Source organism: Carassius gibelio, chromosome A13 (genome assembly GCF_023724105.1).
Source record: "Carassius gibelio isolate Cgi1373 ecotype wild population from Czech Republic chromosome A13, carGib1.2-hapl.c, whole genome shotgun sequence".
Lineage (NCBI taxonomy): Eukaryota > Metazoa > Chordata > Actinopteri > Cypriniformes > Cyprinidae > Carassius > Carassius gibelio.
The window spans coordinates 6433620-6448873 of NC_068383.1; the positions used below are offsets into that span (position 1 = coordinate 6433620).

Sequence of the window (15254 nt, forward strand, 5' to 3'; positions counted from 1 at the left end):
TTAGTTTTAATATAGATAGATGAGTTTGATAGATAGATAGATAGATAGATAGATAGATAGATAGATTAGTTTTAATATAGATAGATTAGTTTGATAGATAGATAGATAGATAGATAGATGAGTTTGATAGATAGATAGATAGATAGATAGATAGATAGATTAGTTTTAATATAGATAGATAGATGAGTTTGAATTTAGATAGATAGATAGATAGATGAGTTTGATTATAGATAGATAGATAGATGAGTTTGATTATAGATAGATAGATAGATGAGTTTGATTATAGATAGATAGATAGATGAGTTTGATTATAGATAGATAGATAGATAGATAGATAGATAGATAGATAGATGAGTTTGATTATAGATAGATAGATAGATGAGTTTGAAGATAGATAGATAGATAGATGAGTTTGATTATAGATAGATGAGTTTGATTATAGATAGATAGATAGATTAGTTTTAATATAGATAGATGAGTTTGATAGATAGATAGATAGATAGATGAGTTTGATAGATAGATAGATAGATAGATAGATAGATAGATTAGTTTTAATATAGATAGATGAGTTAGATAGATAGATAGATAGATAGATAGATAGATTAGTTTTAATATAGATAGATAGATGAGTTTGAATTTAGATAGATAGATAGATGAGTTTGATTATAGATAGATAGATAGATAGAGTTTGAATATAGATAGATGAGTTTGAATGAGTTTGAATGGGTTAGTAATAGTACATAGGTTAGTCTGATTGAGTCTAATGGGCTTCAGTGTGTTTAGATTTGAAATTTTGACAGTTGGAGTTCACGGAATGTTCAGTTGAGCAGAGGCTTTTCAATGCAAGTCTATGGGATTTTTATGATTTTTAATCTTCAGTTTTATGAAAAGTATAAGTCCGATCAGTTAGAAAAGATATAGCACACCCGGCGAGATTAGTCTGAAGAGCTGGTCCGAGTTTGGAGTCTGTAGAGTTAAAGCTCTAGGAGGAGTTAGAGTTGATAATTTTGTCTCAGAAGAATAATAATAATAACTAGATAAAAAAGTTCGTCAAGACAAACTTTAAGTTGGCTTGAGAAAGCCTGACCAGAAAGTCTGAAAAGTTTGAAAAGTTTAAGAAGTTTAAAAAGTTTTAAGTTTGACGGTTTTCAGTCTGAGATAGATAGATAGATAGAGTTTGAAGATAGATAGATAGATAGATAGAATTTGAATATAGATAGATAGATAGATAAAGTTTGAAGATAGATAGGTAGATAGATAGAGTTTGAAGATAGTGTTTGAAGATAGATAGATAGATAGATAGATAGATAGATAGATAGATAGATAGATAGATTAGTTTTAATATAGATGGATAGAGAGATAAACATCTAACATTACCATGTTGCTAGCATGATTTTAGCATGATTAGCATGCGACTAGCGACTAGCATGTTGCTAGCATGATTTTAGCATGATTAGCATGCGACTAGCGACTAGCATGTTGCTAGCATGATTTTAGCATGATTAGCATGCGACTAACATGTTGCTAGCATGATTTTAGCATGATTAGCATGCGACTAGCATGTTGCTAGCATGATTTTAGCATGATTAGCATGTTGCTAGCATGATTTTAGCATGATTAGCATGTTGCTAGCATGTTGCTAGCATGTTGCTAGCATGATTTTAGCATGATTAGCATGTTGCTAGCATGATTTTAGCATGATTAGCATGCGACTAGCATGTTGCTAGCATGATTTTAGCATGATTAGCATGCGACTAACATGTTGCTAGCATGATTTTAGCATGATTAGCATGTTGCTAGCATGATTTTAGCATGATTAGCATGCGACTAGCATGTTGCTAGCATGATTTTAGCATGATTAGCATGTTGCTAGCATAATTTTAGCATGATTAGCATGCGACTAGCATGTTGCTAGCATGATTTTAGCATGATTAGCATGTTGCTAGCATGATTTTAGCATGATTAGCATGATTAGCATGTTGCTAGCATGATTCTAGCATGATTAGCATGCGACTAGCATGTTGCTAGCATGATTTTAGCATGATTAGCATGTTGCTAGCATGTCTCTAGCATGACTAGCATGCGACTAGCATGTTGCTAGCATGATTTAGAATAGATAGATATGAAATATGATATGATATTATATCATATATAATGAATATAGATAGATAGATAGATGAGTTTGATTATAGATAGATGAGTTTGATTATAGATAGATAGATAGATTAGTTTTAATAGATAGATAGATAGATAGATAGATAGATAGATAGAAAGATAGATAGATAGATTAGAAACTATCTTCTGACTGTGTCTATCTATCTATCTATCTATCTATCTATCTATCTGTCTATCTGTCTATCTATCTATATATCTCAGACTGAAAACCATCAAACTTAAAACTTTTTAAACTTAAACTTTTCAATCTTTTCAATCTTTTCAAACTTTTCAAACTTTTTCAGACTTTCTGGTCAGGCTTTCTCAAGCCAACTTAAAGTTTGTCTTGACGAACTTTTTTATCTAGTTATTATTATTATTCTTCTGAGACTAAAATTATCAACTCTAACTCCTCCTAGAGCTTTAACTCTACAGACTCCAAACTCGGCCCAGCTCTTCAGACTGATCTCGCCGGGTGTGCTATATCTTTTCTAACTGATCGGACTTATACTTTTCATAAAACTGAAGATTAAAAATCATAAAAATCCCATAGACTTGCATTGAAAAGCCTCTGCTCATCTGAACATTCCGTGAACTCCAACTGTCAAAAATTCAAATCTAAACACACTGAAGCCCATTAGACTCAATCAGACTAACCTATGTACTATTACTAACCCATTCAAACTCATTCAAACTCATCTATCTATCTATATTCAAACTCTATCTATCTATCTATCTATCTATCTATATATCTATCTATCTATCTATCTATCTATCTATCTATCTATCTATCAAACTCATCTATCTATATTAAAACTAATCTATCTATCTATCTATCTATAATCAAACTCATCTATCTATAATCAAACTCATCTATCTATCTATATTCAAACTCATCTATCTATCTATATTAAAACTAATCTATCTATCTATCTATCTATCTATCTATCTATCTATCTATCTATCAAACTTATCTATCTATATTAAAACTAATCTATCTATCTATCTATCTATATATCTATCTATCTATCTATCTATCTATCATCAAACTCATCTATCTATCTATATATCTATCTATCTATCTATCTATCTATCTATCTATCTATCTATCTATCTATCAAACTCATCTATCTATCTATCTATCTATCTATCTATCTATCTATCTATCTATCTATATTCAAACTCATCTATCTATCTATCTATATTCAAACTCATCTATCTATCTATCTATATTCAAACTCATCTATCTATCTATCTATCTATCTATCTATCTATCTATCTATCTATCTATCTATCATCTATTCAAACTTATCTATCTATCTATCTATCCTAACAACATGCTAGTCATGCTAAAAATCATGCTAGCAACATGCTAGTCGCATGCTAATCATGCTAAAATCATGCTAGCAACATGCTAATCATGCTAAAATCATGCTAGCAACATGCTAGTCGCATGCTAATCATGCTAAAATCATGCTAGCAACATGATAATCATGCTAAAATCATGCTAACAACATGCTAGTCGCCTGCTAATCATGCTAAAATCATGCTAGCAACATGCTAATCATGCTAAAATCATGCTAGCAACATGCTAGTCGCATGCTAATCATGCTAAAATCATGCTAGCAACATGCTAATCATGCTAAAATCATGCTAGCAACATGCTAATCATGCTAAAATCATGCTAGCAATATGCTAGTCGCAGGCTAATCATGCTAAAATCATGCTAGCAACGTGCTAGTCATGCTAAAAATCATGCTAGCAACATGCTAGTCGCATGCTAATCATGCTAAAATCATGCTAGCAACATGCTAATCATGCTAAAATCATGCTAGCAACATGCTAATCATGCTAAAATCATGCTAGCAACATGCTAGTCGCATGCTAATCATGCTAAAATCATGCTAGCAACATGCTAATCATGCTAAAATCAATTTTAGCAACATGCTAATCATGCTAAAATCATGCTAGCAACATGCTAGTCGCATGCTAATCATGCTAAAATCATGCTAGCAACATGCTAGTCATGCTAAAAATCATGCTAGCAACATGCTAGTCGCATGCTAATCATGCTAAAATCATGCTAGCAACATGCTAATCATGCTAAAATCATGCTAGCAACATGCTAATCATGCTAAAATCATGCTAGCAACATGCTAGTCGCATGCTAATCATGCTAAAATCATGCTAGCAACATGCTAGTCATGCTAAAAATCATGCTAGCAACATGCTAGTCGCATGCTAATCATGCTAAAATCATGCTAGCAACATGCTAGTCATGCTAAAATCATGCTAGCAACATGCTAATCATGCTAAAATCATGCTAGCAACATGCTAGTCGCATGCTAATCATGCTAAAATCATGCTAGCAACATGCTAATCATGCTAAAATCATGCTAGCAAAATGCTAGTCGCCTGCTAATCATGCTAAAATCATGCTAGCAACATGCTAATCATGCTAAAATCATGCTAGCAACATGCTAGTCGCATGCTAATCATGCTAAAATCATGCTAGCAACATGCTAATCATGCTAAAATCATGCTAGCAACATGCTAATCATGCTAAAATCATGCTAGCAACATGCTAGTCGCATGCTAATCATGCTAAAATCATGCTAGCAACATGCTAATCATGCTAAAATAATGCTAGCAACATGCTAGTCGCATGCTAATCATGTTAAAATCATGTTATCAACATGCTAGTCGCATGCTAGAAACATGCTAATCATGTTAACATCATGCTAGCGACATGCTAGTAACTTGCTAATCATGCTAGCGACATGCTAGTAACTTGCTAATCATGCTAACGACATGGCTAGTCACTTGCAAATTATGCTAGCGACATGCTAGATACCTTGCTAATCATGCTAAGTACATGCTTGTCACATGATAGTCACTTGCTTGTAATGCTAACAATATGTTAATCACTGTCATTTTTATACTTCTTAAACTTAAATCTTTTTAAACTTTTTAAACTTTTCACATTTTCAAACTATCTATCTACCTATATATCTATCTAACTATCTATCTATCTTCTGACTGTCTATCTATCTATCTATCTATCTATCTATCTATCTATCTATCTATCTCAGACTGAAAACCATCAAACTTAAAACTTTTTAAACTTAAACTTTTCAATCTTTTCAAACTTTTCAAACTTTTCAAACTTTTTCAGACTTTCTGGTCAGGCTTTCTCAAGCCAACTTAAAGTTTGTCTTGACAAACTTTTTTATCTAGTTATTATTATTCTTCCTTTTCTGAGACTAAAACTTCTGACTCTAACTCCTCCTAGAGCTTTAACTCTACAGATTACAAACTCGGCCCAGCTCTTCAGACTGATCTCCCCGGGTGTGCTATATCTTTTCTAACTGATCGGACTTACGGTTTTCATAAAAATGAAGATTAAAAATCATAAAAACTCCCATAGACTTACATTGAAAAGCCTCTGCTCATCTGAACATTCCGTCAAACTCCAACTGTCAAAAATTCAAATCTAAACACACTGAAGCCCATTAAACTCATAGTCTATGTACTGTGTACATATTCTATGTACTATTACTAACCCATTCAAACTCATTCAAATTCATCTATCATACCATATCTATCTATCTATCTATCTATCTATCTATCTATCTATCTATCTATCTATCTATCTTCTGACTGTTTCTAAATATCTATCTATCTATCTATCTATCTATCTATCTATCTATAATCTGACTGTTTCTAATCTATCTATCTATCTATCTATCTATCTATCTATCTATCTATCTATCTATCTATCTATCTATCTATCTATCTATCTTCTGACTGTTTCTAAATATCTATCTATCTATCTATCTATCTATCTATCTATCTATCTATAATCTGACTGTTTCTAATCTATCTATCTATAATCTGTCTGTTTCTAATATATCTATCTATCTATCTATCTATCTATCTATCTATCTATCTATAATCTGTCTGTTTCTAATCTATCTATCTATCTATAATCTGACTGTTTCTAATCTATGTATCTATCTATGTATCTATCTATCTATCTATCTATCTATAATCTGTCTGTTTCTAATCTATCTATCTATCTATCTATCTATCTATCTATCTATCTATCTATCTATCTATCTATCTATCTATCTATAATCTGTCTGTTTCTAATCTATCTATCTATCTATAATCTGACTGTTTCTAATCTATCTATCTATCTATCTATCTATAATCTGACAGTTTCTAATCTATCTATCTATCTTTCTATCTATCTATCTATCTATCTATCTATCTATCTATCTATCTATCTATCTATCTATCTATCTATCTATATTCAAACTCATCTATCTAGCTAGCTATCTAGCTATCTATCTATTCAGACTAATCTATCTATCTATCTATCTATCTATCTATCTATCTATCTATCTATCTATCTATCTATCTATCTATCTATCTATCTATCTATCTATCTTCATAGCAACACTCTAGCAACTATCCAAACCAACCTAGAAACCACCCAGGGTATCCTAGCAACCACATAGCAACACCTTAGCAACCACTCAGGGTACCCTAGCAACCGCATAGCAACACCCTAGCAACCATCCCAGATACCCTAGCAACCGCATAGCAACACCTTAGCAACCACTCGGGGTACCCTAGCAACCGCATAGCAACACCCTAGCAACCATCCCAGATACCCTAGCAACCGCATAGCAACACCTTAGCAACCACTCAGGGTACCCTAGCAACCGCATAGCAACACCCTAGCAACCATCCCAGATACCCTAGCAACCGCATAGCAACACCCTAGCAACCACTCCGGGTACCCTAGCAACCGCATAGCAACACCCTAGCAACCATCCCAGATACCCTAGCAACCGCATAGCATCACCTTAGCAACAACTCAGGGTACCCTAGCAACCACATAGCAACACCCTAGCAACCATCCCAGATACCCTAGCAACCGCATAGCAACACCTTAGCAACCACTCAGGGTACCCTAGCAACCGCATAGCAACACCCTAGCAACCACTCTGGGTACCCTAGCAACCGCATAGCAACACCTTAGCAACCACTCCGGGGACCCTAGCAACTGCATAGCAATCATCAAACTTTTTAACTTAACTTAAAATTTAATTTTAAACTCTTTAAACTGGCCAGGCTTTCTCAAGCCAACTTAAAGTTTGTCTTGACAAACTTTTTTATCTAGTTATATTAATAATATTGTATTATAATAATTAATACTACTACTAGTACTACTACTAATAATATTAGAAATATATGAGAAACTTAGGGAATATATGCCGCAGAGGGAATTTTTTGAAGGTTCTGTTTAACTGAACTGAATCATTCAATGAAATGGACAACTCGAAAATCTCTTATGATCTCAGCAGAGATGTGAATCATAATACATTTTCTGATTCACAAAAAAAAAAAAAAAAATTCTGATTCAGAAATAGCTTTATTGCAAACAAATTTGTTCTGGTGACAGAAGCTTACAGTTCACAGAGACAACAACAACACACAGATGATAAGAAATAAACATACCGGTATGTGAAATACACACACACACACACACACACACACACACATAGATGTGTGTGTGTTTCCTTTATATATATGTATATATAAACTGAAGTAGACAAAATGTGTATTTACACCTGTGGTATATAGATTAGATAAAATTAAATAGAATATAAATTACAATGAAATGAAAAAAGTTTTAGGATTATATTAAGTAAATAAACATAGTATTGCACATCTTTTATTGAACAGCAGGGGAGAACATTTGCAAGGCAAAGAAAGTTTTCTTGTGTCATTTAAAGTTAAAAAAGGAGATGGCTTGGATGTGAGGAATCCAGAGCTATTTTCTGAGCCATTTCCTCACTCTGGATATATACAGTTATTGAAGGGTGGGCAGGCGAACACCAATAATCCTTTCAGCAGTCCGAACAGTCCTCCAGGAACACAGAGCTGGGTTGGTTTGGTCTGGAGGAGTGCTGGGATGATTGTATTGAAAGCCGAACTAAAGTCCACAGACAGGATCCTCACATAAGTCCCTGGTTTATCTAGATGTGGTAGGATATCCACAGACCTGTTTGCTCAATAAGCAAACTTCAGGGGGTCCTTTAAGGGTCCAGTGATGTCCTTTAGGTAGTCCAACACCAGTCTCTCTCAAAAAAAAAAGGATTCATTTAGGAATAATTTCAACAGTGTGAAACTGGCCTATTGGGATGCTTTTAATGACACTTAAAGACAAGATTTTAAATTAAAATAATCACAATATTCACATTGTTGAATGTTTTTTTTTTTTTTTTTTTTTTTTGTGGAAATGCTATTAATAAAAAAAAAAATCTGATCCATCATCCCTATAAACTATACACCTGATATGAGAAACAATGGAACAAATATTTCCCCAGTTTCCAAAAAAGACTGCTGTGTACTCTAAGAAAAAGTTCATTTCAGGACCTGGATCAACTGGCCATTTCCCTGGAGAGTTGAATAGAAGGAAAGGGAGAGAATGAGAGAAAAACAGAGAGACAGATAGAGACATTCTGTGTGATAGCATGAGTCTGTCGCAGCACAGTACGCATCTGAGCCCTTCCCGGGACTGAACCACACCAAACTCTCTCCCCCTGTCAGAGCAACTTTAATGGACTTTCGGATATCTAGGAGCTTTTTCCTCTTTCAATTTCTCATGCTACGTGTGAGCATGTGCACGCATGGCTGATAATCTGATGGATAGCTAATGGACATATACTAAAAGCTCAGGTTTAATGTCTCATCTCAGTCTAGAGAAAAACCTTATTACCTGTCAGCGGCCCTGCACCGTCCGGATTGGACACTTCTGTCTTCTCCATATCACTCTGTATTGTCTGTCCTGTCAATTTCTCCATTCTGCTCTCACTTGTTTATTTCAGTTTCCCTGCTTGTCTTAATTTTTTTTTTTTTTTATATCAACAAAAAGATAGATAATTAATAAACAATAGAGAAGATATTCAGATATTCATAATGATATATATTAACATTAAAACCTTTATTACTCAAGACCACACTGCCAAAAGCACCACAAGTTGGTTAAATGACCATGGTTTTGGTTGTGCTTGACTGGCCAGCAAACTCAACATACCTGAACACCAGAGAGAATCAAGAGGAAGATGAGAAAGAAGAGCCCAGACAATGCAGATGAGCTGAAGGCCACTCGTCACCCTTGGAATTATAAGGTTCTATCTGACATTTTTGTCAAAATTGAGTTATTCACATATTCTTATTCTGTGACAATTTATTTACATTATGTGATGTTTTATTTTAAGTTGTGTACATTTTGGGATTTCTTATTGAAAAAACAAAAAGGTTCTATCTACAGAAGTCTATGGAACACAAAAACTTTAAAGTTCAATATCTCAAAACTACTCAGAACGCAGATAGAACCTTATAATTCCAAGGGGACGCGACTGTTAAAGGAACTTGGGCTTCCATACCACCTCAGCAGTGCCACAAACTGACCCCCTCCATGCCACGCCGAAATTGAAGCAGTAATTAAAGCAAAAGGAGCCCTTACCAAGTATTGAGTACATGTACAGTAAATGAACATACTTTTCCGAAAATGTGTTTTTTTTTTTTTTTATTGGTTTATTTTTTTATTGGTTTATTATTATTTATTGGTCTTATGAAGTATTCTAATTTGTTAAAATAGTGAATTGGTGGGTTTTTGGTAAATGTGAACCAAAATCATCACAATTAAAAGAACCAAAGACTTAAACTACTTCCGTCTGTGTGCATTGAATTTATTTAATACACAAGTTTCACAATTTGAGTTGAAATACTGAAATAAATGAGCCTTTCCACAACATTCTAACAACATTGAGATGCACCTGTATAGATCTAACATTACTTATAGTGGCTAAGAAAGATTATATGCTTTCAATTTAAACAAGGTAAATATTATTCAGTTAATATTTTAATATATTTGCTTTGGCATCAGTGCAATGGCAGTATAAAAGCCAATTAGTTGTAATATAGTGTGTATTTATTTTCTCTTTATACATAAAAATTATATGTCTGATATTGTATTGCAAGGGGATCCTCATAGTTAGATTTACTTGGCATCAAAAAGTTTGCTGTTATGAATGGTATAGCACAACCTCAATCACTTTCAGACACTTTCTGTTGCCAAATGTACATACTGTACAGTCATACTGCTCTGCACTAATGGCACTGCAAAATTTCCAAATCATTAAAATACCCCAAAATGCAGTATTTTTAATAGTGCTGTATCATTTGCTTTGTGTCCTCTTAAACTCTCAAATCAAATCTCTCCCAGACCAAGTGTTGCTCCTCCTCTCCCCCTCACTGTCTGATATTTAGCTCATTCTGAGTGTATCAGTAGGGCCTTTTGCACTGTTTAGTTCCAGAACTAAATGTACAGTAGGGCTGGGCGATATATTAAAAAGAAAAAAAAAATTATATATATATATATATATATATATATATATATATATATATATATATATATATATATATATATATATATATATATATATATATATATATATCCATATTGTCAATTTTTTTACCATATTGTCCATTTTTTTATGATATTCGATATATATCTTGATTTGTTTGCATTTGCATAAAAAAAATAAAACTGGGGGAAATAGCTACACTGGGATAAGTATAAGTTTTTAGCTAAAAACACAATTTGCTGAAGCACATAGGTATCGTAATCCGGTCGACAGCGATGTCATTTGTGTGAGTCGTTCAGCAACGTTAACAAAGAAGAACATCGTAAACAACTGGAGGATGGAGGAGCTGTGTTTTTGTTCTCGCGGGTTTTACAGTAATGGACATGGAATGTCGACGTATAAGTAAAGTGATTGAAAGAACAAAAAGGCGACAACTGGCAGTGCTACTGTACATTTGCCTGCACTTAAGCGTCAGTCCATTTAACGCGGTTCATCATACTTACGAAATAAGTTGTCACATTGTTTACAGTATGTTTACACAGCTTTTTAATTCATGGCGGGAGAGGGTGTTTTTGAACGCGTCTGGCCAATCAATGTCTACTTAAGTCACGGGTAGTACCAGTTGCGCTGGTTAGACCCTGCTCTGGAATAGGAGCTAATCTGGTTCTCGAAAAAGTGTGTAGTTCCGCAATTAGTTCTGCTATATGAAAAGGTTCCCACTGTGTGAAAGGCCCTAATAGCATCTTTCATCCGCTCTCAGCACTGAGCTCTTCACTGGACCAATGTAATCCAGTCTGACTGCTTCACAGACAACATCTTACTGAACTCACCCTGAGCCCAGCTGTGCCTTCACTGTCCTCCAAGTCAGACAGAGTCTTTAACTCACTCACACAGTACAGTATATAGCTACTGTGGGACAGTAAATATGTGTCCACCAGTAGAAATCATGCTACAGTATGCGATTTATACCATGGCAGATATATTTGGGATATCTGTGGAAAGAGCTGCTTAGCGTTATTTATATATGAGAGTGATCTAAAATATATAGCTTATATATTTAAGTTGTGGTGCTTAATCTCTTTGATTTAATGTCCTGAGTCTGACTGACTGATAAAAACTACCTGAGAGTATCATCTTTAAATTCCCTTTACTGTTAAGCATCACTACTTGTTTGATGAAATCAACAACTAATTTCAAACAATCACCAACGGTGTATTAGAATGTTTCGTTTGGGAGAGCTGAGAGTTTAATGGGTATTTACTTCTTTTTAAATAACATAAAAAAAATCTATTGTGTACAATCGCAAGCTTGATAACTTTCTGATGCTTTTAATAACCAACGGCCCATTGCAGTTCATCTGATGGAAGATTTTCTAAAACCAGATACAAACTATGTAAAACCAGTCTTCCCAGTGTTGTCATTGTCAATTAAAACTACTAAACTACTAAAACAGTTTTTGTAAATTAAAATAAAGCTGAAACTTAAAATTAAATATTCTAAATATTATATATATCAATCATCCAAGCCTTTCCCTGAACCAGCAGAAATCATCTGCAATCTGATCTAAGTCTAAACTTATATCAATCACTTGCTGAATACCTGCAGATGCTCCCATTCCAGTTTTTAATATCAAACATACTGCATATTAAATTACAAATTCAAGGTACTCATCTCAAACCCACGGTGATATCAGAGCATTAACAATCTGTCCTGGTTTGATTACTTATCTATGCAAATGTGGCTGTACTCCAAAATCTAGTGAGCTGGCTTGCTGCATACTGCCTGCATAGACATCTACCTGAAACAGAACCTTGTGAGTGATTATGAACATTCTATAAATGCAGCAACACCAAAGAAATAGATCTTTTCACTAAAAACAAACAGGAGGTTTGACTCACAACTGATTCCAATAGAGTTTGGCATTAGCATGTGTTACTAACCTGAATGTACAAAACTTAAATGAGCATTATATGAATACAAGATAAATGGTCAGTTTTTAATGTAGAGGGCTTATGATGCTAGACCAAACCGCTAACAACTAATTAGCGCCATTTTTGAGTGTCCTGAGTATGAAATTTGAACAAAACAAAAAAAGTGATGTGATGAGTTAAAAATAATCCAGCTTTTAAAAATCACTCTTCTCTATTCTGTTGTGCAATGTTATAATGTCTTACTTTAATTGACTACTCGAAATATGAAAACAGAAACATTTTAAGTTTAAAATAATTTGTTATAATTTTTCAGTGTTAAATTACTGTTTATTACTAAACAGTATTTACACACTACCATTCAAGGTTTGTGGGGTCAGTAAGATTTCTGAATAATAGTTTTATACAGCAAGGACACATTCAATTGATCAGCAGTAACAGTTAAGAGATTTTAAATAAATACTGTTCTTCTGAACTCAAAGAATCCTGTATTTTTCTTTTTTCTTTTTTAAAAGCAGCGCATCTCGATAATAATAGTAAATCAGCATATTTGCATATTATTCAATTAGCATATCAAGTAACATTGAATACTGTAGTAATGGCTGCTACAAATTCAACTTTGCATCAAAGAACTAAAAAATTAAAATAAAATAAAAAACAGTTAAAATGTATAGTAATATTTCACAGTATTACTGTTTTTACTGTATTTTTGCTTAAACAACAGTGAGGGATACAATACAAAATTGCCTCTCATTTTGGTCAAAATTAGATATCTAATAAGGCAGCATAATGTTGCTGCTTACAGTTTGGAAAAGTCAACTTCACTAGGTTTTGGAATAAAACTATGCTTTAGTTTACATGTTCTGCTAATACAAACACTTCTGCTTGTAGGATCACATCACTGTAATTGACTGAATAAATATATTCTGTGATTTTATAGAAACAGAACTGAAATGTCATACTGCAAGTCTTTCATTTTACCATTACATTTTAAAAGCAGTGTTTTGAAAGATATCCTCCCTCAGTGAGCTCAGGAAAGGGCTCTGCATAAACACTGTGTGAAGTGGAGCGTTTTGACGCAGCCCAACTTGAAAATGCAGAGCAGCTTTAAGTTTTATATGCAGCTTTAAGTTTTATATTAAATGGGGGATATGAAAAAAAATGTTAGACTGCCAACAGGACACATTTTATGTCTCAAATTCTCTCATATATTGCCTGATCTCATACATGTAATACAGTGTCAGATCAGGGCAGGTTGAAAACTGTTTCCCGAGAGGCCTGCAGTACAAGTGGAGAAAAAAAGTCACCATAGAGTGAAACATTCAAAGCCTGAACAGTACTGAATCTTGAAGCGGGTATGTTAGCTTTCACTGGGTCACTGGGGCTTTGCTCTCCTGACCCACCTCGATTATTTGATATGTACCTGGCTGTAAATGTTTTGAAAGCTAAGTAGTCACATGCATTTTTCAAAATTCAAGTGACTACCAAACTATCCTTAGATTCCTATGAAATAATCAAAGTGTTTGGGTGGAGAAACAAAAGACAGCAGATAATATTCAATGTAGATGACATGAATAAAAAAAGATATGCATATACATATTTATACTGTATGTATGTATATATATATATATATATATATATATATATGGTGGAAGATGAGACTCTGATTGGTTTATTGACCAATCGGTTTATTTTAGACCATGCGTCCTGGTGCGCCAACTGCTTTTCCGCCGTTAAAATGGCAAAAGTGGATTTGGACATGCCCTGAGTGCACTTACGCCGTGCGCTTTACACTTCGCTTTTAGATCGTTAAAATAGGGCCCAAAGTTTGTTTTTAAAACTTTCAGCTATTGCAACACAACAGGATCCAAAAGCATGGATCAAAATGATGCATGTCCTGTTTTTAATTCATAATCTATTTATTGTATAGTCAAATAACCCTTTCCATTGCAGACTGGATTGTTGGTAATGTGTGCATTATGTTAAGTATTGCAGAACTGGATATTTATGTTACATTCATTTCAAATTAAATGAGAACACTTCAGATTTCAGTTATGTGCTGTCTTTCTGTCTGTCTCTTTTTCACACACAACAGAGCAAGAAACACGCCAACAAAGTACGTCTATTCTACATGCTCCACCCAGAAGATGGAGGTCCACCATCCAAAAGACTGAGACCAGACAATCCGGTATTTTCTAAAGCTTGTATAATAAAATTCCACTTTAGATTATAGTTGTCCTCTCTCTTATGCTCATTATTAATAATACAGTGTATTGTTGGACATCTGTAGACACATAATGTAATTTCATTGAAATACCAAGCCAAGTCGCATCTGCGAATGATCTATTGTTTTATATTATAAAGCCTAAAAAAACATGTATTTTTGTGCAGTGTTTTACTTGAAAAGTGCCCATGTGCTATTTTTTTAACTAAATGACATGTGGTTTAATATTTTGTCTAATGCAATGACAAGTCATATATTTGAATTACATGCATGTTTAATTTCAGTTCCCAAACAGTGTTTAGGACTGCTGTACTTACAGTAAATGATAAGTTATATTCCTTCAGAGAGGAACTAATCACTAATAAGGTCTCATGTCAATCGTTTTTCCTTGATAGCAATGAGATTAAATGGAAAGCAAGTTGAGACTTAAGTTGCTTGGCTCTCAGTTATTTCTCTGGGAAAAATATTCAACCTCATCTCAAAATTGTCTCGATGTGTGCT

General features: G+C 33.8%; 1 protein-coding gene across 1 annotated transcript in view; it reads left to right on the forward strand.

Annotated features, from left to right (window-relative positions):
- Nucleotides 1-15254, forward strand: part of LOC128025981 (zinc finger matrin-type protein 4-like) — a 127566-nt gene that overhangs the window by 64538 nt on the left and 47774 nt on the right. Inside the window, exon 3 of the mRNA XM_052612629.1 lies at nucleotides 14625-14717. Within this exon, the coding sequence (XP_052468589.1) occupies nucleotides 14625-14717 (93 nt within the window). The remainder of the gene's footprint in view (nucleotides 1-14624; nucleotides 14718-15254) is intronic.